This window comes from Psammomys obesus, unplaced genomic scaffold (assembly GCF_907164565.1).
Source record: "Psammomys obesus unplaced genomic scaffold, mPsaObe1.curated_primary_1811, whole genome shotgun sequence".
In the NCBI taxonomy this organism is placed as follows: domain Eukaryota; kingdom Metazoa; phylum Chordata; class Mammalia; order Rodentia; family Muridae; genus Psammomys; species Psammomys obesus.
Genome location: NW_026596101.1, coordinates 9,589,341 through 9,616,372, shown reverse-complemented (window position 1 = coordinate 9,616,372; position 27,032 = coordinate 9,589,341). Strand labels below are relative to the sequence as shown.

General features: G+C 37.5%; 1 protein-coding gene across 1 annotated transcript in view; it reads left to right on the top strand.

The window, feature by feature from the left end:
- LOC129692203 (contactin-6-like) overlaps positions 1 to 27,032 on the top strand; it is a 344,240-nt gene that overhangs the window by 41,251 nt on the left and 275,957 nt on the right. Inside the window, exon 2 of the mRNA XM_055628432.1 lies at positions 21,680 to 21,819. Within this exon, the coding sequence (XP_055484407.1) occupies positions 21,765 to 21,819 (55 nt within the window). The 5' untranslated portion in view covers positions 21,680 to 21,764. The remainder of the gene's footprint in view (positions 1 to 21,679; positions 21,820 to 27,032) is intronic.

The following is a 27,032-nucleotide window of genomic DNA, read 5'->3' as shown; positions in this document are numbered from 1 at the left end:
TTCCTGTTAGAAATAGTCCTTGTTCCCCTCACTATGGGAAACCAATTGGTTACTGAGCTACCACAGGCTACATCTGAGCAGAGGTTCTAGGTTACATTCATACATGGTCCTTGGTTGCATGTCAGTCTCAGAAAAGACCCTGTGCCCAGATATCTTTGGTCCTTGTGGAGCTCCTATCCTTTCTTCATCAGATTAACTCCCCTTCTTTCTTATGATTCCCTGTACTCTGCCAAAGGTTTGGTCATGAGTCTTTGCTTTGAAAACACCGCTAGTTAGAGTCTTTCAAATGTGCTCAGTAGACTCCTGTCAATGTTCAATGCGCATCCCATCTGTCTTTCTAAATGAGGATTGATAATCTTACCCCATGTCTGTTCTCTTGATTATCTTTTTTAGGTGTATAGATTTCATTATGTTTATCATATCTTATAGGTCTATATAAGTGAGTATATACCTTGTTTGTCTTTCTCCTTCTGGGATATTTCACTCAGGATGATCTTTTCTAGATCCCACCATTTGCCTGCAAATTTCATGATTTCCTCCTTTTTGATTGCTGAGTAGTATTCCATTGTGTAAAAATACCACAATTTCTGTACCCATTCCTCTGTTGATGGACATCTGGGTTGTTTCCAGGTTCTGGCTATTACAAATAATGCTGCTATAAACATGGTTGAGCAAATATCTATTTTGTGTACTTGTGCAAAGTTTGGGTATATACCTAGCAGTGGTATAGCTGGGTCTTGAGGAAGCACTATTCCTAATTGTCTTAGAAAGCACAAGATAGATTTCCAGAGTGGTTGTATCAGTTTACATTCCCACCAGCAGTGGAGGAGGGTTCCCCGTTCTCCATCTTAGCCATTCTGATGGGTGTAAGGTGAAATCCCAGGGTTGTTTTGATTTGCATCTCCCTGATGGCTAAGGACATTGAACATTTCTTTAAGTCTTTCTGTGCCATTTGATTTTCCTCTATTGAGAATTCTCTGTTTAGCTCTGTACCCCAGTTTTTAATTGGATTACTTGATTTGTTTCTCTGTAACTTTAGTTCTTTATATATTCTGGATAGAAGCCCTCTGTCATATATAGGGTTGGTGAAGATCCTTTCCCAATCTGTAGTCTGTCGTTTTGTTCTGACTACAGTGTCTTTTGCTTTACAGAAGCTTTTCAGTTTCATGAGGTCCCACTTATTGATTGTTGATCTTAGAGGCTGTGCTGTTGGTGTTCTGTTCAGGAAGTTGACTCTTGTGCCAATGAGTTCTAGGTTCTTCCCCACTTTTTCTTCTAACTGATTTAGTGTGTCTGGTTTTTACATTGAGGTCTTTGATACACTGGACTTTATTTTTGTACAGGGTGAAAAATATGGATCTATTTTCATTTTTCTGCATGTAGACATCCAGTAGGACCAGCACCATTAGTTGAAGATGGTTACAGTCCATTTTTAAAAGGTGTAACTTTTTAAAAGTTATATGATTATCACATTCTTATGAATACTTTGAAAATTAACTAAATAATCAAATGTGAAATTGAGTCTAATATATAAAATTCTATAAACATGTCTCCCTTGATTCCAGTAACTTTTCAGTGACAATATTTCCCATAGGAAAGTTGATAAGGATATGAGACAGATAAATTTACATGCTTTAGTAATAGATTCAGATTTTTCAGAGCTATCAATAACAATTGATTTAATGTATTAGACCAATTTTTTTTTCTGTGAAAATATACATCGGTCCTCAGATGATGCAGATAAACTATTTTTTCTTTAAACTGCTTCCAAACTCTTCATAAAGTAACATACTATTGAGTATGTACATATGTACATAGATATATTTTCTTATTTGTATGCATGCACATGTGGGTTTGTGTTCCTGTGAATGTGCACATAATATCTGGACATGTGTGTGGAGGCCAGAGATCTGTGTCCAGTGATTTCATCAACTACTCTTGCTATTTTCACTTGAGAAAGTGTCTCCAGTTCTCCATATTGGTTTACCAATTTTCTATATTGGCTCACCAATTATCTATACTGGCTTGCGAAAATCAATAGCGTGCTACCTGCCTTTGCTTCCCCAGTACCAGGAATACTGCCATATGCTGTTTTTGATGTGGGAGCTGGTAATCCGAACTCAGTTCTTCAGCTTGAGAAGCAAAGAGTTCACCTACTAAGCCATCTCCCCTTCTCTTCTAGACATATGTTTTAAGTATAGACCTTGAAAGACTATTTTAAAACATATCTTCAGTATGTGGTACTTCTATATTTGAAATCCTAGCTTTGTGCATTGTATTCAATTAATTTAATGAATATAGTGAAACGAGACATTATAAAACTAGAAAATTGATTAGCAGCAATTAGTTTGGTCATCTAGATTTGTCCAAGAGCAATGTTTTCATGGAGTTAAGGACTGGATTTTGAGGTCTGTGTGTAACTCTTTGGCCAATATGGCAGACAGCTGACAGATTTAGAATTGTTCTTGCCCTCAGCAAATCTCGTACTACATACCCTCATCTTGCTAATACTCTCCGTTGCCATTCTCAAGGCTAATAGTACAGAAACTTTTTCTAACTCAGTGCTATTTTCTAGCCTTGGAGGTATGCTTTCATGTATACAAAATTACCCAACATTTTACACCTTCCACAGCAGCCCTCAATCAATACTGTACTGAGAACAGATGAAAACTCACCTTCCAAGACTCTCTACAAAATAAGTTCCACATTGCACTGTCACTCAATGGTCTCCTAAGGACCTAAGAGCCACTGGGTCACACCACTCCCTGCTGTAAGAGTTCATTCTCTGAGTCTACTAAACCCCTAAGCCAGAGGACTTGCATTCGAATATTTGAGTCCTTAGCCCGTGTGGAAGAGGAAAGTAACACCAACAACAATGATATTTCATAAATTACCTTACACATGTTTGCCTATGTACAGTTCATACACCAGCATATGAATCGCTCAACCGTTGTTTTTGTGCGCCCACCATAGAATCACTTCATTTTTCTCCTACCTACTCTGTGACTTACTATCACAAACAGATTTTAGCTAACAGTTGAGGAAATGAGTCACAGGAAAAAAAAAATAGAAGTTATCACTTTATCTTCAGAAATATTTGAATATAAATAATAAAGAAAAAAAATGGAAGGAGGCCTATAAATGGAAACAAAAACTCCCTTTAGATGGAAACTTGGCCCCTCAAATTAAAAGGTCAAATGTGAGAATGTTCCATGAAGTTCCCTCCTACTAAATGTTGCACTGAAATCTCGTTTGTGATAGAAGTCCCTGGTACTGTCCATGCCGTTGTATTCCTCCTGCAAATGGTAAGTCTGAAGGGCACACTGAGCACCAAGATATGTCGTCTATAAATGCGACCCATGAGCTCAGAAGGAGATAGGATGTTAATTGTCCATGACTAGCCACATGAAGTCACGTCTCATTCTCTGTCCTGCTCTGGGATGTATAGAACACAAAGGCAGGTTCTCACTGATGCCAGCGGGCTTCCCGAGGAACGATTAGTCGTTCAGTGTCTAATTCAAAGGCTGTTCAGGGGATTGTTCTCCTTGAGTTAATGGGAATATGAGTGTTCAATGAAGGGAGATTAGCCCCAGAAGACAGGGAAACCCATTAAGCCTTTATTTTGAATTGAATTGGTAGTGAATAAAGTGTTCAAGGCTCAGGGAATGTGGTGAAGTTAACATGCGAGAATGAATGGAGACTGACTTTTCTGCGTGACGAGGGAGACTCTGCAGCAGTTAGTACCTCAGACCCTCCAGGGACAGACTTGAGACACAGGTGGCCATTCATCATACTCTAGAGATTATGGGGATTTTTAGTAAATGCTATATCAATGTAGTTAAATCTTCCCAGAACCAATAAAAATGCCCTTTGCCTTTCTCTCCTCTATTACAAGTAATTGCTATTCATCTTGTTATGGATATCTTGAAAGTATTCACAGGGTACTTGGAGTGCCTCAGGGAGAAAAAGTTAGAAGGAAAGAATGTAACTGTATATCATTGGCATTCATGAGAAAAATTCACATTAGATATTTGAAAGGCAGGTCCCTGGTAGGCAATAACAAAATCGGGAAAGATGTTGTGCCAAAAAATAGTACTTTGGTCTGGACCTCGGGGAGTATATGTCAGGTAGAGTGAAGGAAAGTGATTGAGAAAGAAGAGATGTATTTGCTTTTCTATAAGCATTTCGTTTATTTGTATGCACACATCCTCTGAAAAACTAGTATTCTCTGGGACTTGACAGGTGGGTTGAGGTTGAAGTTTTTGAACAGTGCAGCTGTGATTACACTTCTACTCTAAAGAAAGGGTAGCATCTTGCAATGTGATCAATATGTTTCCAAATTTATATTTTTCATGTTTGCAAACGAGACACTCATACATGGGCCAGGCAGTGCAGGATGTGAACCTTCTAGTGATAACGAGGTCAGTAGCCAAGTGTGACTTTATGCTTGGGAATCCAAGTTTACTAGGCTGAAGCTACACATACAGGTACAAATCGCTCGGGAGAAATTATAGACCCATTGACGGTGTGCCAGGCATGCACATTAAAACACATTCACAGTTACATACTGCCTTGCGATGAAGACATGTTTTGAGAAATCTGTTACTTGGAGATCATGCAGTGTGCAAGCTTTATGGAGCTTTCTCATACAAAACTTATGTGCAGTTCAGTCATTCTTCCCGGTGTGTTTGCTCAATCAAGAGATTCAATAAACGTAGCATACGCATGGCAATAAGGAGAAATACACTGAGATGATAAGCAAATATGTAGAACAGAAAATGCAGAACCAGTCATTTATGACCCCCATTAAGTATTGTGTCATGTGCGTGATGAAATGTTCTCTCCTCTTACTCCCTGGGTGGCACAGAAGGTTATTTACATCAGCATGGCCACAAACAGATGTGCAACTCATTCTACAATGAAATTATGATATCCACGATGTTCATACGTGATAAAAATACTCAGATTTATAATTTTGTAGGACCTCTGCCTCATAGGCAAATGGTCCTTTGACAGAAGAACATTCTGCAGTACGTGGCTGACCGTGAGGTCTGTGTGTGTGTGTGTGTGTGTGTGTGTGTGTGTGTGTGTGTGTGTCTTTGTATAGATGCATGGGGATAACATCCTTACTTGATGACATTTTACTGTAAAGAGGGTTTTTCTGGTCTTCTTTTATTTATTTTTCTACTCTAAACCAATTGAGTCATAGTTGCTTGATGGAGTTAACCAAAATCAAGGTCATTATTTCTCCTTTTTATTTAAAATGATAGTATCTTACATTTCCTTTCAAGAAGACTATGCTAAATTTTATATAGAAAATAAAAAGAACAAAAGTTCAAACTATCATTACCTCTTGAATGCTAAATATTTACCATCGCTGAAATGAAGTTAAGGTACCAAAGATACCAGAAAATCATCCATCTATTAACTGACCTCTTATAGCTCAGTATAATCTAAAAGCAGAAGACACGCCTGCAGAAGGTCCTGAAAAAATAGCTATAAAATTTAATGTGAAATATACATACCATGAAAATTCCATTTTCCATTATTAAAATTAACTTGATTAAATGAAGGTAAACTGTAAGCCTTCAATAAAATAAGACTACTATCTCTGAGAAAGATGCCACAATTAGAGAATACCAGGAAGAGGAACCAAACCATCAAAAGCATGGTCAATACAGTCTCTTCCTTTATATTTGATGAGTTCATATTTAATAATTGTAGGTTTTACTTATTAAACCCTGAATTCATTTGATAGCACTTTAAGCACTTTCGGTGACTAAACTTATCCTCTTCCGAAGCTTTATTTATACCTATAACCTGGTACAGAAACCAGGTTACTCCACTGAATTAAATAAACTCTACAAAGTACCTTACTTCATTTTTATTTTTATTTTTTCCTTCACAATTTATTTATTATATATACGGAATGAAGCCGCCTTCCTCAGCTTCCGCAGCCTCACCCTACCTCCCTCTTCCTCTTATCCCTTTCCCTTAGTTTAGTGAAAGGGGGAGTTATCCACTATTGCAAACTGCCCATAGCTTGCTAAGTCTCATCAGGACTGCTTGGATCCTCTTCCTCCGTGGCCTGGCAAGGCTGCATCATCAAGGGTGAGTAACCAGAGAGTAGTCAACTGAGTTCAAGATAGAGGCAGCTCCCGATCCCCTCACTCAGAGATAAACATGGAGAGGGAAGTGCCAATTTGCCACATCTGAGCAGGGGGTCTAGGTCTTCTCCATATATGGTCCTCCTTTGGTGCATCAGTCTCTGCTGGATGCCCTGTGCTCAGATCTTTTAGTTTTGTTGGTCTCCTTGTGGGGCTCCTGTCCCCTCATGTCCCTCTAATGTCCTCCCCCCTGCCTTCCTCCAGAAGACTTCCTGCGATCTGCCCAAAGTTTGGTCCTGAGTCTCAGCATCTGCTTCGATCCCCTGTTAAGTGAATCTTTTCAGACGACCCTCAATAGTAGACTCCTATCCTGTTTCTGCTCTTCCACCACTTCTGGTGTCTATCCTGTTAAGATCCAGCTATACCACTCCTGTGCATATACCCAAAAGATGCCCCACCTTAAATAAGGACATTTGCTCAACTATGTTCATAGCACCTTTATTTGTAATAGCCAGAATCTGGAAACAACCCAGATGTCCCTCAACAGAGGAATGGAGACAGAAATGGTGGTACATTTACACAATGTAATACTACTCGGCTATTAAAAATAAGGAAGTCATTAAATTTGCAGGCAGAGAGATGGAACTAGATAAGATCCTCCTGAGTGAGGTAAACCAGAAACAGAAAGTCAGGCATGGTATACATTTACTAATAAGCAGATATTAACAGTATAATATAGGACAGCCATCTACAGACCTAAAGAAGCTAAACACAAAGGAGGACCCTAGGGAGGATGCTTAAATCTCATTCAGAATAGCCCCTTCCTTCTTATGAAGCAAAGACTGGATGTAAATGAAGGTACTAAGAGATCTCAAGATGGCCAAATAAAACCATTCCTACCACTCTTCATGTCCTCACTTGGTTCTACACTGATAAAATCCAGAGCAACAGGGATCAACCAACATAAATTTGTAAAATTATTGTTACTAAAATAAAATTAAATTAAATTAAAAAATAGATTTCTAAAAGTAATAAGTTAGCTTGACAGCTTGTAAAAAGAGCCCTTCCTTTTGAGATGGCCACAGAGTCAGTAAGTGGCTAACTACCGTTCCTTTTCCATTTCCCTCTGAATGAATTAGATGGACAATGTCATTATCTTGTTTGCACAAGCTTAGGTTCGCAGTGTGTTTTACCCAGTTATACACTGAACTGGGAGAGTAAGCTAGTGGCTCTGCCAAAGAATTAGGCTCTTTAAACACACAGACTGCCACCTACCCGCTCCCCAGAATGACTGCTATACAACCACAGATGTTTTCTCACATTCTTTCCTCCTACAACACCCCTTACTCTAGGAGATGAGATCGATGGGAAGGCCATTTTTGAGTAACACTCTAACATTGATTGCACTTTCCCCCTTCCCTCCCAATGTGACTTCTCAGAACTTCTTTTCTATTGGAACAGCCACCTGCTCTATCATCTAATCAAAGCTTCCCTCAGACCAAGTCCAAGTCATTTCTGTTGCTGGCAACTCAGCAGCATAGGAATTTACAGCATCTATATTTTCCACCTAACAAAAACTCCTGTTTCAGTGAGGTCAGGGACACCAGAGTGCACAGAACAATTTGTACTGCTTGATGGAATAGAAGGTAGAATGTCCAATTGTCCAGGGGCTTGTGAGCAGAAACTTTCGGCAACAGAAACAGGATGGGATGAGGGCACATTTGCCTGTGTGTGTGTGTGTGTGTGTGTGTGTGTGTGTGTGTTTCACAGTGAATGTCTTACAGCTATATGGTTTCATATACTTATAGAAATTTATTGTTTATTTTCTTTCAATTATTTATTCATATAAGTCATAAATTTACATATTTGCTCCTAATGGACACAAAAATATTAAGACAGAAGGAAAGAAGAAATAAAGGAACCTATGAAAACAGTTTTCTAATATATTAAAAACACGGAAGTGACAAAGAAAAACTCCCAGGACTATAATTAATCTTGAGTTTTGTACAAAGTCTGATGTCATGCTACATCACTCATATCTGAAAAGCAGCTGTGGGAATCTTGTCCAGTACCATCTAAAATAGCTTAACGTCAGTCTAGGTATTTCATTCTGTAGGATTTTTTAATTCAAAACCTTATTACAAGGGGCTATTTCTTCTTAAACTCTATAATGGTTTGGGTAAAAATTATGCAGTCTAAATAACTGGCCATTGTAAACATAATCACAGGCTTGGGTTTCAGGTGAAATTGGTCAGTGAGATTGTTTTTCCACTTGTTAATATTCTAGGTAAATAAGCACCTCCCATTTTAGTTTCCTCATCCATAAAATCATGACAGCTCAGTATCCAAATGGGTTTCCTAGTAAGGAGAACAGGGACTGTCTCTAACATGAACTCAGTGGCTGGTTCTTTGACACCCCCACTCCCAAGAGGGAAGCAGCTTTGCCAGGAAACAGAGAAGGACATTGCAGCCAATCCTGATGAGACCTGACAAGCTAGGGTGAGATGGAAGTGGAGGAGAACCTCTCCTGTAAGTGGACTTGGAGAAGGGCATGGGAGCAGATGAAGGAGGGAGGGTGGGATTGGGAGAGAATGAGGGAAGGAACAGCAGCTATGATACAAGTGAATAAACTGTAATTAATACAAAAAGAAAAATTAAAATTAAAAAGAAAAACAAAAAATTAAAATAATAATTGTATACATTGTATGAGATTTTGACTAAAAAACTTTCTATGTATATCTGGGAATCTTCACTTCAAATAAACTGCATTATCATTCTTACCTTATTTTAATTCCTTCTCCTGCCTCTAGTATCTCATCATATTGCTTCTTCCTCTTAGTTTTCTCCCGCTCAATGTCTTCCTAAAGGGCTCTGTGTCCAGAATTCTTCTCTGGCTGACACAGCTCAGAGATGGCCAGCAAAATGGGTTCCAAGACAAGGCAAGAAGCACAAACAAAAATGGGCTGTCTATATGGATAGGAACTGTGTTGAAGAGCTAGTTAATCATTTACTGATTTTGTTGTTGTTGTTGTTGTCTGAGTGCAGTTATACATGCCACATCAGTTGGATCTACCAATTGATGCTGTTGTATGTTCTTTGTGTTTTAACATTATGCATATCTGAACCTAGTGAGGGTGAGTTAAGAGATTTTTAAAAATGAAGTCACTATATTCAGTTATGTGGGATTTTCTAAATTTTAAACAGATTTTAAAAACTATAAGGCTTCAACTATCTCTTAATGACCCTTGGTTAGAAGACTTTCAGCTTGATGCTTTTATATATTAATATAAAATGCTCCTGGTTCAAAAAGACTATTGAGGTCATCTAGTTTAGTTTTCTACTGGATTAAAAGGACTCTCAGCCATATCTGAGAATGGGTGACTGCTAGCTATCCTTTATATACCTATTATTAATTTTGCACTATATCCAGGTATTTCACAGAAAGAACGTTTTCTTTGTAGTTTTATATGTATGCATTCTACCTTTTTCTGAATCCTATGACTAGATGATCTTCTTCCCATTATATTTACCACAAAACTCAAATACACAGAATCTGATTTCCTTTCTCTAAAAATTACAGATGTACTCAGTATGTGTGTGTCCCAGAATGTCTAGTTTTCACAGCTGGTTCTCTTGACCACTGGCTAAACATCCCACTTGTTAAAATGCTCAGGGCTGCTATTAAACTGAGATTTGCTGTTCTAAAGTGTCCACCCTTTGGTCTCAGTTCTGCTCTCCTGAGACACAAATAATAAGTTTAATCCTTCTTCCACAAGACAGCACTTCAAATATTTGAAGATGGCTCTCCTCTACTGCTAAATCCTCACTTCCCCAGGCTAAACATACTCATTTCTTTCCACTGACCCTCATAACTCATAGCTCCAAGCCACTTCATCATCCTGGCTCTACCTCCCAGGAGAGTGTTTCAATTTGTCAAAGTTTTAAAGAGAATATGTTCAAAAGAGAATACAAACCCCAATCCTGATCACAAATGTATAGGTAAAAAATGACAGGTTTCCTTCTTTGTTCTGGCTACCATCCTTTCACTAATGACGTACGTAGTTATGTCAAAAGGCAAGAAAACACTGAATATTGGCTTAATGCTCTGTGCTGATTTGAGGCTTTTACCCTTTAAAATTTTGATGTTGATTTAAATCACTAATCTCTAACCCATTTGCCCTCTCAATAATTTCAAATATGACAGTTTATTAGGCCTAATCACATAATTTAGTAATACTTTAACTAAATACCATCTAAGTAGATTTAATTATAACTTTAGTATGTAAAAATCTGCTTTACTTTTTAATTTGTTTGTCTTTTTTTTTTTTTTTTTTGGTTTGGTTTTGGTTTTGGTTTTTGTTTGGGGAGACAGGGTTTCTCGGTGTAGCCTTGGCTTTCTTAGAATCACTATGTAGACCAGGCTGGTCTTGAAATCACAGAGATTGAACCGCCTGCCTCTGTTTCCTTGGAAGCTGAGATTACAGGTGTGTGCCACTGTACCGAGCTTGCTTTGTTTTAATTACATTTAATTTTTAAAACTATGGTAAAACAAGAAATATAGAAAAAATTTTCATATAATCTTTGTAATTTTCTTTTTTTAATTAAATTTTTATTTTTATATTAATTACAGTTTATTCACTTTGTAACCCAGCTGTACCTCACTACCTCATTCTTTTCTAATCCCACCCTCCCTCCCTCATCTCCTCTTTTCTTAAACATAAAAAAGTTAAACAGCTTTTAGTATTGTTGTTCTATAGTACAGCTTGAGATCAGGGAGGGAGATACCTCCTCAAGGTCTTTTACTTTTGAGAATGGTTTAACAATTCTGGGTTTCATGGTGTTCCATATGAAGGTGAGAATTTTTCTTTCAAGGTCTGTAAAGAATTGTGTTGGTAATTTGATGGGAATTGCATAGAATCTGTAGATTGCTTTTGGTAAGATGGCCATTTTCACCATATTAATCCTGCCAAGCCATGCACGGTACTGGCATAGAAAAAGACTGGTGGATCAATGGAATTGAATAGAAGACCCTGAAATAAATCCACACACTTATGGACACCTGATTTTTGACAAAGATGCCAAAACCATTCAATAGAAAAAAGAAAGCATCTTCAACAAATGGTGCTGGTCTAACTGGATGTCTACATGTAGAAAAATGCAAATAGATCCATACTTATCACCCTGCACAAAAGTAAACTCCAAGTGGATCAAAGACCTCAACATAAAACCAGACACACTAAACCGCTTAGAAGAAAAAGTAGGGAAGAGCCTTGAACTCATTGGCACAGGAGACAACTTCCTGAACAGAACACCAACAGCACAGGCTCTAAGAGCAACAATCAATAAATGGGACCTCATGAAACTGAAAAGCTTCTGTAAAGCAAAGGACACTGTCCTCAGAACAAAACGACAACCTACAGATTGGGAAGGGATCTTCACCAACCCTATATCTGACAGAGGGCTAATATTCAGTATATGTAAATAACTCAAGAAGTTAAACAGCAAAAAAAATCAAGTAATCCAATTAAAAAAATGGAGTACAGAGCTAAACAGAGAATTCTCAATAGAGGAATATCGAATGGCAGAGAAACACTTAAAGAAATGTTCAACCTCATTAGCCATTAGGAAAATGCAAATCAAAACGACCCTGAGATTTCACCTTACACACATCAGAATGGCCAAGATCAAAAACTCAAGTAACAACACATGCTGGAGAGGTTGTGGAGAAAGGGGAACCCTCCTCCACTGCTGGTCGGAATGTAAACTTGTACAACCACTCTGGAAATCAATCTGGTGTTTTCTCAGACAACTAGGAATAGCGCTTCCTCAAGATCCAGCCATACCACTCCTAGGCATATATCCAAAAGAGGCTCAAGTACACAATAAGAACATTTGCTCAACCATGTTTGTAGCAGCTTTATTTGTAATAGCCAGAAGCTGGAAACAACCCAGATGCCCCTCACCTGAAGAATGAATGCAGAAATTGTTGTACATCTACACAATGGAGTATTAGTCAGCAATGAAAAATAAGGAAATCATGAAATTTGCAGATAAATGGTGGGATCTGGAAAAGATCATCCTGACTAAGCTATCCCAGAAGCAGAAAGATGCTCACGGTATATCCTCACTCATATAGACATACAATGTAGGATGAATCTACTAAAATCTGTATACCTAAAGAAACTAATCAAGAGGGAGGACTCTTGCTAAAATGCTCAATTCCTATCCAGAAAGGCAAAGAGGATGGACATCACAAGAAGGAGAAAAGAGGGAACAAGTCAGGAGCCTGACACAGAGGGCCTCTCAAAGTCTCTGCCCTGCAGACTATCAATGCAGATGCTGAGACTTATGGGCAACCTTTGGGCAGAGTGCAGGGAATCTTAAAAAAAAAAAGTGGAAAACAGTAAGATCTGGAGAGGACAGGAACTCCATAAGGAGAGCAACACAACCACAAAATCTGAGCACAGTGGTCTTTCCTGAGACTGCTATTCCAACCAATGACTATGCATGGAGATAACCTAAGACTCCTGCACAGATGTTCCATGGCAGTTCAGTATCCAAGTGGGTTCCAATGTAGTAGGAACAGGGACTGTCTCTGACATGAACTCAGTGGCCTGCTCTTTAATTACCTCCCCCTGAGGGGGGAGTAGCATTACCAGGCCACAGAAGAAAACAATGCAGCCACTCCTGATGAGACCTAATTGACTAGGATTAGAAGGAAGTAAAAGAAGACCTCCCCTATCAGTGGACTTGGGGAGGGGCATGCATGCAGAGGATGGAGGAAGGTAGGGATGAGACCTAATTGACTAGGATCAGAAGGAAGAAAAAGAAGTCCTCCCTAATCAGTGGACTTTGGGAAGGGCATGCATGCAGAGGGTGGAGGAAGGGAGGGTTTGGGACAGTAAGAGGGAGGGAACCACAGGGGGGATACAAAGTGAATAAAAGGTAATTAATAAAGAATAAAAAAAAGTTAAACAGGGAACAGGACAGGAGCCTACCACAGAGGGCCTCTGAAAGGCTCTACCCTGCAGGGTATCAAGGCAGATGGTGAGAATCATAGTCAACATTTGGGCAGAGTGCAGGGAATCCTATGAAAGACGGAGGAAATATTAAGACCTGGTGAGGACAGGAGTTCCACAAGGAGAGTAACAGATGCAAAAAGTCTGGGCACAGGTCTCTTTTCTGAGACTGATACTCCAACCAAGAACCACTCCAACCAAGTTGACCACGGACTTGTTATGTAGCAGAGGATGGTCTTGCATTTCTGTATTTTGTACTATGTATCACAGTTTAGAAATGGAAACAGAGTATTAGTGACCCCAAAATACTAGAAGTAAACTTAGAGAAGAAAAATCCAATATCTCTTTAGCATTATTAATTTGCCTATACATTTTAATACTTAATTATTGGGAACCAGATTTATCAGTTTCCTGTTCTAGTGTTTACAACAACCTCTGTAAAATTAAATTATCTACTCACTTTAGGAAACACTTTTTTTTAAATTTTTTATTAATTACACTTTATTCATTTTGTATCCCCCTATAAGCCCCTCCCTCCTCCCCTCCTGATCCCTCCCTCCCCCCCCTTTCTGCATGCATGCCACTCCCCAAGTCCACTGATAGGGAAGGTTCTCCTCTCTTTTCTGATCTTAGTCTATCTTAGTTCTCACTTTTTAAGAGGAGAAAATCAATTTATCAGAGCAAATTGTGATCTACATGGAGTCTTTCTTCACTGTGCCCATTCTTCCAATATAGGACACTTTTGTCCTGTAAGATCTCTCTACTCCTACCTAGTAATCCATTTTGCAAATGCAGGACATAAAATAAAACTATGCAACTCAATAAATAAACCATATAAACACTATCTACTCTCTTACAGCTAAGATTGCAGTAGGGCTATGGCAAGCTTTGTTCTCCTTGCCAGTGTTTCTCAGTATTTTCTTTTTCAATGAAAGGACAATGGATGTTCTCACCCTCCAGATGATAGCTGTACCGGTCACCTTTATTCTCCTATCCGGGGTAATTGTTCTATGAGAAATATTTCCCTACACTTTGCACACACAGAATTTGCAGCCGAGTTAAGGAGATACAGCCATTGTCACAGATCAAAAGGGGCACAACTTTGGGGAGAAGCCTGTAACTTCAAGGCCTAGGGGTTATTCTCAATCCTGAACTGAAATGTGGAAACAATTGCTATCCTCTAGGCTTTTGTTTCTTCAGCTAAGCAGGTGAAATGTCTGCCCTGGGCATCTATTTACTGATGTGCCTTCAGGTTTAAAATTCACTGGAAGGATGGATTTTCTGCAGTCCCAATGCCAATTTATTCATATTGGCCTCTTTCAGGAAGAATCCATGGCCTCTAGGAACCACTCTGAGCTTGAGAGAGACTGTATTGATGGCTGAGTTAGTACATTAGCTTTGTTTCTCTGATTTGAAAACAAACAAAATAAACTAGGATTCAGTGCAACATTTGTAAAGCTGAAGCAGAGGTATTACGAGTTCAAAGCAACTATGTGCTGTATAGTAAGACCCTTGTCTCAGCAACAAAGAAAAACAAAACAAAATAAAACAAAAAGTCCTTGAAAAACAAATATAAAATAAAATGTAGAGATTATTCTACTTCTGCAACAAATGCATTTGCATTTATTTTAAACTGTTAACAGCTTAACATGTAATCATACCTTCCCAAAAGGAAGTCATTATCTATGACTATATTAAATATGTTGCATTAGAGCTATTTCTTAATCAATCATTTCATATGGTTGCCTATTTTGAGCACTAGGCATAACAATTATTATAAATGATAGGTTATATTTTGAAAACAAAGAACACGATAGCATTATTTATCTTGTTACTTTTCCTCACTTGAAGGTATGTAAGGCTTTCCAGTCAGAACCAGATATTTTTTTTCAAATCACAAATGTTTCACTTAAATTTATTTTTGATTTAGGTTGGTAATAAATAGCACCATGAATGTCAAACTTGAAATACTGTTGTAAAAAATTATTGAGAATCTTCTCATAACTACTGACCATAGATGTTTATTACACTGAAATAAAACAGGAGAGCCACCTGAAGAAAGTGAAATGGGATTTTTAATTTATTTGATACAGTTAATTAACTGGTCAATTAAAAACAAAAGGGCAATTAGCACTGAGCACATTTGTTCTGATGATGAACACACCAGCTGAAAAATGGATTTTTATCTCTTCTAGGAAATTCATTAATGTCAAACATTGTTTCTATAGATAGAGAAAGAATAAAGTCCCTTGGGGACATCCTTTTGCAACATTGGTTTCATGATAAGCCAAAAGGGTACAAATAATCCTCGTTTGAGAGAGAGGTTGGTTAATGTTTTGAAAAAAAAAAAATAGCCCTCCTTTTGCCAAAGTATTGCCTTAAATTTAGGGAGAGCAATAACCAACACTATTTAGTAGGAGTTCCTGTTCTGTTTGTTTTGTTTTCTACTGTCACTGTGACAAAAAATATTTCAGATAGTGCAACTAAGGAAAAAAGCGTAAGTTTTAACTGACTTGAAGACTTCCTATATACATTAAATCACATAATTCGCTATCACACAGTTGTTGTTATATAAATCTACCTAGACAAATTAAATAGCATTATATTAAGAGAGTTGAATTTTTTCTTTTATGTCTCCCATGTCAGCCTATCATAAAATAAAGTATTCTAGGCTATCTTTGGCATTCACCATTCCTTGCTAAATATAGTAATCAAGTACTGACAATAGTTTAAGAGATCCTTTCAAAGGCTTATTTCAAAATGTGAATATTCAAGCACATCCTGGCATTTTGGTCAAGCAAAAACCCCTAGTTCTCTGAGAAAACAGAAAGCAAGAAAACCCCTCTTGTAAAAAATAAAGAATGATACTCTCTTTCTCTGATTGTGATAACCCTCATTGTCTTCCATGCCTGACTGGTATACCAATTTTAATGGTGGTAACAGTATCGCTTGATTCCCTAAGTCCTTATGTCAAGTCAATACCTGATGTTCATATTTATTCCTGGGTTACAGACTATTCAGGGACTGATTGTTTGGATTAAGAGCCAAATGATCAATAGTTTATTCTAATAAATAAACAAATAAATAAATGCTAAAAATAAATAGCAACAACAATAACAACAAAGAGTAACTATCCTGAGCCACCTAAAGAAGCTTTTAGGATTCTCTGAGTAAAGTAAAATTTGCACTGGGTATCTTCCTGTTATTAAAACAATTTCTTACCTATTCACTCATAACTTTGGGGATCAGAGGCAGGTTTATAATACATGGTTAGAAGAGGTCATATAAAGGCAGGATTCGTGTCTGAAGTTGCTGAACATGCAGGACCCAGGTTTTATTTCTACTTTACATATGGTATTTTCCTTGAGATTTCCTATATAAAGTTAGGTAAATGCAGTTCTGTAATCTTTGTATTGAGTGAGCTCTTCCCTGCTAAAGGTACTGCACAGTTTAGATTGTGTTAGTCCAGACATCTGCAAAGAAATTTCTGCAAGCTTCAAAGTCATAAAAGGTCAGAGAGTAAATGTTGTTAGCTCTGCAGTCCATATGGGCTACTTTTCCCCTCTGCCTCTGTTGACCTAGACCATGCATAAATAAATAAGCACAGTAGGTTCAAGTTGTCTCGATTTGTTCAGCAGCTTACCAGTTGTTGACCTGTGTTAGTGTTTAGCTTAACATGTATTAAGTAATTTACATGTTGTTTTGACAAAATACTGGACAAAAGTAACTTATGGATAGAAAGGTTTATTTTGGTTCATATCTTAAGGTATAATCCATCTAGGGAGCCAAGTCATGGCTAGGTATTCCTTAGTCACTGATCATCACATGGTGTCAGCGACTCATGTAGCAGAGAGAGGAATTCTGATTCTTTGCTAATTTTCTCCTTTTGATGGAGTCTAAGATCTCAGCCCAAGAATTAGTACCCAGTGATATTTAGGGTAGATCTTCCTACCTCAAATAACCTAATCTTAATTCTTCACAGACTTGTCCAGAGTTTTGTCTCTTCAGTGATTTTAGACAATGTTACTTTAACAATCATTATAACCTTCAGGAAGGTAAAATAGTACAAATGTATATTACACACATACACAAATATGCATCCAAATTTATGTACTGTATAAATGTATATTTGATACCAATTATATGTGCAGTGTACAAAATACCATCATTGACCAATGTTTTTGTCTTATAAGGAAGTCTTAAATATCATAATAAGTTGGATAGTTAAAAGGTCCAATCGACTGCATGTTGTTTTGAGAAAGATTTGCCACCAAAATTACATGTATATTAGAATTGTCAGAATCTTTTTTAATTATAAGAAATGGATTGTAGACCTATACATAGTCTTTTCTTAAGTGTTTGAAACATTGAAAAACTGACATTGAGAAATTCCATGAGAGAAAAAGTGAACACACATTGTGTAGGGCCACAAAGTTCATCTTGTAATAATAGAACAATAACCCTAGCAGTCAGGTTATGAACCAAGGCACCTACTGGTTTGATCCAAAATACCATTTAAAATATTGCATGGCCTATAACCCTCACCTGAAATAGGATACTGGTGACACATTTATTAAACTTTTTAAAACTTTAGAAACTGTTTTAAGTTAAGTTTGTTTTGTAGCCTTTCTTTCTTTGCCCATTTGACCTTAAGTAATCTTAAGGTCCTAGGAACATGCGATTTCATTTCAGGCCACTGACCAGCATTCATTTGATACTGTGAGTATTTCCACCCTAGTTTCTGTGAGTAAATAAATAACCAGACTTATGCTATCCAGATAGTTCTTATTGAGCCAGAACAATTTTCTGATCCCTGAGCAACCTTAACTTTTACAAAACTTAACTTTCATAAAAGGCAAAAGATGCATAAGTACTTCATCTGACTTCATACAGCAATAGCAAATAAGAATGTCTTTTGGGCTTTGCCCTCATTACCATATGCTGATAAGCAATCAGATGGGAAAGGGCAGCCTTTGCTATGAAATTATGCACTGAATATGAATCAAACAACTGTAAAAGAGATAGAAGTTTAAAGGTGATTTCCATGTCAAATTCTTCATTTTTTGGTGTCCATGATTATAAACGAAGCACAAATGTTCTAGTGTTAAGCAAGACAGTAGTGGGATCTAAATGTCCTGATTTCTGCTTCAGCCCTTTTTACCAGCTGTTAAACTATTCAACTGCCAGTTACACACCTAGCACATTCTCAGCAATAATTATGCTTTCTCTCTGACTCACTCATATGGCTTTGTATGGAAGTGGTATCCATAGTGATTACCTTTAAGGTAAAGCATGCAAACTTTCCCTATATCATGGTGCCTTTGGTAAGCACAGGGTGATACATTAGAGCAGGCTGTTCTAGAGTCTTTGAAGAGGAAAAGTAAGGATAATAGTGAGATGTAGTAGCCATAGACGGCATACATCACAAACAAGATCTGGCAAAGTAATGGTTTTGGTGATTCAGGCTTTTTAGATTTCTATGAGAGGAGCACGGTTAGCTGTTTCACAATTCTCTTAATTTCAGGGATTATCATAGATTGTTTGGATGGAAGGAGAAATCTCTACAATGTTAGAAACACGAAAGACAAATCCGTTCCTCACATTAGCAAACGCAAGATTATTTAGGACAAAAAAACAACAACAACAACAGGAAGCTGGGACAATGGGAGGCAACGTGCATAACTAATAAACAGCAGAGTCTAGATTCTGCCAGCATCATAGAAGCCTTGTGTATTGAGGAAGGAAGGAGCTGTTTCAGGGTGTTAATCTTTTGGGGGGCTGGTTCTGACAGTTGAGTTTCATCTTTTATATCACGCTTCAAGACTAATGAGGGAAATGAACATTGCATGGTGTTAGGGAAATTCCTAAAATGGGAAACCGTGAGTTTTCAGCTGTACCTTCTGACTGGGTCATGCATGGTAACACTTGTGAGGTAGCATTTTATATGAGACCAAGGGATTAAGTATTAATAATGGAAATATTATGCTTTGCCTTCGACTGTTACTGATTTCAGTGTTAAAGTGTGTGTGTGTGTTTCCCTTTAAAAAGAAAAAAAAACCTACTGCAGCAAAAGTAATGGATTCCTGGCTCTAAGAGGCAGAGACAATGCTGCTACAACTCTATAAAGTGGGCGAGCATAAGTTGTGCTTCTCTAGAGATATCCACAGAGCTTTAATCATGAGAGGAGGACAAGAGAGTCTGGGAGAAGAAATAATGAATATACATGAAATAAGTAGACCATATAATTTATCTTGTAAACTGTGACTTTTGGGAGAAAGAAGTACTATTAATAATTCTGTCGTGACATTTGAGTACACAGATATTACGCAGGGAAAAGAGAAATATGGTTATGTTGCTGATGTGAAGATTTTAAGAAGTATACAGAGTCGGAAAAAAATTCTATGTATATCAAACAATATCTTTACAGTTACTAGACAGCGTATGTATAGTGATTAGAGAACAGATTGTTATCATGGGCATGTTTTGTAAATAAACCAGCTGGAAAGGGAAGATTCCCAATTTATATGATTTTGAATATTATTCCTATGAATTTTGAAGTGTGATGGAGAATGAATCAAAGTTTTACAATACTGTCAAAATAGGATAAAATCTTTGCTTTATATTAAAATAGGATGTTAATATTCTAGTGGGTGGAAAATGCATTGAGGAGCAAGGTTTATAAAAAGGTAAATTTTTCTTTATCTTTAAAACTGCTACTGTAAATTTAAAAACTGTCCTTTGAGGCTTATAAGAGTAAAATTTAATTAAGTTGCACAATCATGGCATTTATTCTTCCTATTATTTTATTTTTTTGTGATAGTAGTGATTTAAATTACATATTGACCAAATATTGAAAAAGAAAACCTACAGGTCTTATGTATTTGAGCATTTATCCTGCCATCGTTCTTTTGAAGATTGTGCTGAGCATTGTTCAGGTCTTTGCGAACTCGGCCTGTGACTTGGCCTTGTTGCCTTTTGCATTAGCCCTGGCCTCTTTCTCCCCTGAGACCTAGCTCTTCCCTGCCACTCTTACAAGCACCTCCTAGGTCCACTCTAGCTGTGAGGCTCATGGATGCTGCTGGAATTGCATTCTGTATCTCAGGATTGATGATCTTTACTCTTACTAAGAATGTTCTTTGTGATTTTCTTTCTATTTATGTTCGGTTTTTGATTTGGGTTTGATATATTTTTACTAAGTTTTGTGTTCCATTCTTAATTTCACCTGCATAAGCAATATGGAGTTTTACCTGAAAGTATATCAGTGCAACACCTTCAGATAGTCTCCATATAGTATAGAGGCCAGAAGAGGGCAGGGCATTAGATTTCCTGGGACTGTGGTACTGAGGCTGTTAGTTTCCATGTAGGAGCTGGCAATTGAACTCAGCTCAACTCAGGCCATCTGGGAGAGTATTCAGCACTTTCAATTGCTCAGCCATTGGCTTGCTCAGCCAAGCCCATTGATGTTGTTGTTTGGGTTTTTGTTTTGGTTTGCTTTGTTGGTATTTATACAATGTCTTAAATCAAGATATTCACACTTAAATTTGTAAATGCATATTTGAATATGTAATAGGGAAAGAAGTAGAAAGCCTGTCAGAGCTTATTATCAGAATTATCAACTCAATGCTGTTTATTGAACTGACCAATGCTTGTTTCTGTCTGTGGTTATGCTTTATTTTTATAGAGTGAAATATAATCACAGTTTTCATCAGCATTTATATTTTGGTTCTTTTTATCTATTGATTTATATCTATTTTTAAATAAATAGATGCAGAAATAGATGTAAGTCTTTTGAAATTTAAAACATCAGGAAATTGTTCAAACTTTGTTATTCATCAGTTTCATATATAACATCCAAACATCTTCAAATAATATTCAAGTTATTTGAGCTTGAATATAACACTCAATAGTTTCATCAAAACAACACAGGTGAGCTTATCCTGAGGTTATTCTAATTTTTATGAGTTTATTAGTGTAATAAACTATTTTTAGATTGTTTTTGTTAAGTAAAGGGCATGCTAGTTCCTTTTTTTGGTTTCATTTATCCTGGAAGAGCAAAAATGTCAAAATAAATTAGCGACAATTATGTTATAATCCCTTGGGGAAAACACATCTTCTATCAGCAAAATAATACTGCTGGAAATTGATTTCTTAAAGAAATTTTGTAATAATATTGATTTTTTTCTATTAACATCCAGAAAGGTAGTAATTCATAATGAATATGTCCTCAATAATCTTATAGAACATTTAGAAAATCTATGATTTCTGTGAAACTTACATTTGTGTGTGTGTGTGTGTGTGTGTGCTGGAAAATAAACATTTAAAGTGAGAATTACAAACTTATAATCCAATTAATAGAAAATTTAATTCATGTGTTATGCATTAAATTGAGCACTCTTCTATTTAATAAAATGTGAACTGAAATATGTGAAATTCAGCAAAATAAACCATTTATATTGTTTTATTTCGATAATATTTTAAAAATACATTTAGTCAATGTTTAACATGTGGGATACATATTAAGTTACTCATGTTTGTCAATTTTATTTCCTTTAGATAGATTGCTAACATACTGACTAGAAGATACAATCTTCTTTCCTGCTGATTGCATGGGAGAAAATTTTGACCTTAGAACGTGGAGATGAGGTTGCTATGGAAACTGGTAATTCTGCTGCCACTCATAAACTCTTGTGCAGGTAAAGTGTTCTATTATTATGAATTTAGATTGATAAATATATTACCACTGTATATCTTCCCTGAGATGAAACAACTTTGAAAATGCACAAGGCATGTGTTATTTGTATGACCAAGTGATAAAGCTGTGAGGGTAAGCATTACTTCAAAGAGAAAGTTCAATTCTTAAAAATACGTAAAATAACTTTTGAAACATTGCTGTTAAATTTATGAGTTTTCAAATAGGATATTTAGTAAACTATGTTTAAGGGATTTATCATTTATGAATTCATTTTTAGTGAATTTATTTAGAGTGAAGTAGTCATATATCAGAAACGAAAAATGCTGTAAAATGTTCTTTCAAGACTGAAAAACAATCTTGGAATTCTTTTTTTCTTCTTCCTCAATAACCAAAAGAGGATGACAGGTATGTTTATCCACTCAATCTAATGGCAATCATATACATTTATTAGATAAACTTCTCTTTGTAACAGATTGCCTTAAATCAAAGGCTGTGCATCACTGGGAATATCAAATTGCCACAGGCTGGCCTAACGATTCTGTGGTTTAGGACATGCTTCACAGGCCTGTGCTTTGGACTTGGCCCTGATGCACTGGATCTACAGTAAACTAGACTCATCTGAGACATAACTACTCCAAGACAGGCTCAGCCGAGTGAGCTATGCTCATTTGCCTTTCATCCACGTGGTCTTTCATCTGCTCGTGAATCAGAGTTTTCACATGGTGGCTTCTTGGGGTCTCAAAATAAAAATTTCAAGGCCACAGTCCCTTGATAGCAGAGCTCGGAGTCCGAATAGAGTCAGTTCTGTGGCATTCTTCTGATGACCACAGGTTACTCAAATAGCCTAACTTTAAAGGTCTAGAATTATCTTCAACTATCGATAAAGAGCTTTAAATGCACTTAAAGGGTCCAGGAAGAATAATGGTAACAATTGTGGCTGGGAAATTATTACCACAATCAGTTCAGAGCAGCTGATTGTGCTGTTGTTGTTGTTTAAGCGGAGTTTAGTTTTCTTTCTCTTTTTTTTTTTCAAGAGTAATTGTATTCATTTATTTAAACTAAAAGCTATCTTTTTGAATTTATTTTATTTTTTTTTTCTTATCAGTTACATTTTATTAACTCTGTATCCCAGCCGTGTCCCGCTCCCTCAATCCCTCTCAATCCCTCCCTCCCTCCCTCATCTCCACCGTGCCCCTTTCCAAGTCCACTGATGGGGGGGACCTCCTCCCCATTCATCCAATCCTGTTTTATCAAGTATCTTCAGGACTGGCTGCAAAGCCCTCCTCTGTGGTCTAAAAGGACTGCTCCTCCCTTGGGGTGTGGGGAGGTCAAAGAGCCAGCCATTGAGTGAGTTCCTGTTAGAAATAGTCCTTATTCCCCTCACTATGGGAAACCAATTGGTTACTGAGCTACCACAGGCTACATCTGAGCTGAGGTTCTAGGTTATATCCATACATGGTCCTTGGTTGAATGTCAGTCTCAGAAAAGACCCTGTGCCCGGATATATTTGGTCCTTGTGGAGCTCCTATCCTTTCCCCATCATACTAACTCCCCTTCTTTCATATGATTCCCTGTACTCTGCCGAAGGTTTGGTCATGAGTCTTTGTATCTGCTTTGAAAACACTGCTAGTTAGAGTCTTTCAGATGCCTTCAGTAGACTCCTGTCATTCTTTCAATGCACATCCCATCTGTCTTTCTAAATGAGGATTGATCATCTTACCCCATGTCTGCTCTCTTGATTATCTTTTTTAGGTGTATAGATTTCATTATGTTTATCATATCTTATAGATCTATATAAGTGAGTATATACCGTGTTTGTCTTTCTCCTTCTGGTATATTTCACTCAGAATGATCTTTTCTAGATCCCACCATTTGCCTGCAAATTTCATGATTTCCTCCTTTTTGATTGCTGAGTAGTATTCCATTGTGTAAAAATACCACAATTTTTGTACCCATTCCTCCGTTGATGGACATCTGGGTTGTTTCCAGGTTCTGGCTGTTACAAATAAAGCTGCTATAAACATGGTTGAGCAAGTATCCCTTCTGTGTACTTGAGCAAAGTTTGGGTATATACCTAGCAGTGGTATAGCTGGGTCTTGAGGAAGCACTATTTGTAATTGTCTTAGAAAGCACAAGATAGATTTCCAGAGTGGTTGTATCAGTTTACATTTCCACCAGCAGTGGAGGAGGGTTCCCCTTTCTCCACAACCTCTCCAGCATGTGTTGTCACTTGAGTTTTTCATCTTGGCCATTCTGATGGGTGTAAGGTGAAATCTCAGGGTCCTTTTGATTTGCATTTCCCTAATGGCTAATGAGGATGAGCATTTCTTTAAGTGTTTCTCTGCCTTTCGATATTCCTCTGTCGAGAATTCTCTGTTTAGCTCTGCTCCCCATTTTTTAATGGGATTTTTTTTAATTGCATTTTTAATTCTAACAGATTTAGAGTATCTGGTTTTATGTTGAGTTGTGTTTTCTTTTATGTGTGAGTGTTTTGCCTTTCTGGTACCTGAAGCTGCCGAAAGAAGGTGTCTCATACCCTGGAGCTAGAGTAGAGCTGCAAGCCACCCCTTAGGTGTGGGGAACTGAACCCAATCCTCCACAAGACTACAAGATACTCTTAACTTTTGAACTATCTCTCATCCCAATCCTGCAGGAAATTCGAGCCTTCATTGCAAGTTTACCTGCCTACATTAGGTCACAAATTTGGCACTGACAACGTCTCTGGGCTATCAGAGAAGGCCTCGGCCACCTTCCCACTGATTCTGAGTTCCCCTACCTGTGTAATGATAACTGCTATTTATGTCTTACAAACTTGTAACAATTCAGTAATAACGCCAAAATTACAAATACAACCAATCTATTTACTAGCCGTTCCGAGAGATGAAAAGCTATGAGTGCTGAAATATGGGCAGATGAACCTAAAAAGTTTGAACCCTTACAAAGGTATTCCCATAATTAGCAAATCCAACATCTCCTGGCATCACAGTCATATTTATTCGGAGTTATCACATTGTTTTGTCTTATGTCACTTCTACTTCTCTGTGAGAAGAATCGAAGTTAAATAATAATGTGTTCTTTCATATATTAAAAGGAGAGCGAAAAGTCATTAAGGGACCCCCAAATTACCCAGGTTCAAAGAACTCTATGCCTTCTTTAAATTTTAGCTTCCTGTCAAAATTCTACATTAACATTTTGCCCTTTAAATGTGTCTATTGAATTAGCATAGGCTCTCTAAAAGATCTTTTGTGTTAAATTAAAATAAAACCATTGTTCTCAGAACACATATCAAATATGAGAAATACTCTGTCTCTTCTATTAACTTCTATTTATATAATTTGGATGTGATTCAACATGTCCTTTTGCCTTATCCTAAGGGAGAAACAATCATATGTCCTTGGTGCACAGCATCATCATGAAAAAAACAGATTGGATCTATTTCTTTTAAACCATGGCCATTTCAATATGGTAATGTGGGATAAGCATTGCCCCAGAGGTAAAAGATGATGATATTACTTTACACAAGAGAGCCTTGATTTAAATCTGCTTGTTTTGTTTGAAATTTCATGGTGTTCACTACATGTGTAAACTATAATAGATTAGAGATTGGCCTCTTCCATTCCTCTTTCTTTTGTATTCGTTCTTTTTTTTTCTTCAGATTATCTATCATTTTATCTATCTATTTATTTATTACAATTTATTCACTTTGTATCCCTGCTACATTCCCCTCATCTCCTCCCAGTCCCAACCACTGTCCCTCTCCCCTCCCCTCCATGGCCTTCCCCTAGGCCCCTGATAGGGAAGGACTATTCCCCTTCCATCTGATCCTAGCCTGTCAGGTCTCACCGAAGCTGGCTGCATCATCTTACTCTGTGGCCTGGCAAAGCTGCATCCCCCCACCCCCAAAGGGGAATTAATCAAAGAGCCAGACACTGAGTTCATGTCAGATACAGCACCTGTTCCCCTTACTAGGAACCCACTTGGACACTAAGAAGCCTAAGGATTTCCACTGAGCAGGGGGTCTAGGTCCTCTCCATGCATGGTCCTTTGTTGAAATATCAGTCTCTGCAGGACCCCTGGGCTTTAGTTCAGGCAAGTCCTTCACAATTTTCTGTTTCCCTTCCTATTTTCACTGTTATAATCCACTAAAATGTATGTATTTTTAGTTCCTTTATATCACAATTTAAAACATAAACTTTCATTGTTCACTTTTGTGTTTTCTGTTGTTTAATGTACTTCACAGGCTTTTCTCACAGATGCCACAGATACTAGACCCAGGGTCTTTGCAATGACTCGTAGTATGATTAACCAAACAACATTAATCCTAAAAGAGGTTTTTCGTTTGATCACTTAAAAATGTATTTGTTTTGCTTTAGTATTTTTTATATTAGGAAAAGAACAATGCCAATTTAATTGAGAACACAATTGTTAAATAAAGACAACGGAAGAAAGAGAAAACAGGGAACAGGTCAGGAGCCTGCCACAGAGGGCCTCTGATAGGCTCTACCCTGCAGGGTATCAAAGCAGATGCTGAGACTTATGGCCAAACTTTGAGCAGAGTGCAGGGAATCTTATGAAAGAAGTGGGAAACAGTAAGATCTGGAGAGGTCATGAACCCCACAAGGAGAGCAACAGAACAAAATAATCTGAGTACAGGGGTCTTTTGAGACTGATACTCCAACCAAGGACCATGCATGGAGATAATGTAGAACACCTGCACAGATGTAGCCCATGGCAATTCAGTGTCCAAGTGGGTTCCATAGTAATGGGAACAGGGACTGCCTCTGACATGAACTGATTGGTCTGCTCTTTGCTCACCTCCCCTTGAGGAGGGAGCAGCCTTACCAGGCCAGAGAAGGAAGACAATACAGCCACTCCTGATGAGACCTGATAGACTAGAATCAGAAAGAAGGAGAGGAAGACCTCCCCTATCAGTGGACTTAGGGAGGGGCATGCGTGGAGTACTGGAAAAAGGGGAGGGAGGGTAGGATTAGGAGGGGAGGAGGGAGGAAGCTACAAGGGTATACAAAGTGAATAAAGTGTAATTATTAAAAACTAAAATTTTAAAAAGTAAAAAAGAATCTTAAGTTATTTTATTAATAGTTGTAAAAGGGTTAAAAATGTTCTTCGGGTATCTTGGTACTTTCTTCCCTGAAGCTGTATTATGTAAGATGTGAAAATGTGTTTTGAAGCTGTAATTAAGTTGAGGCTCTTCAG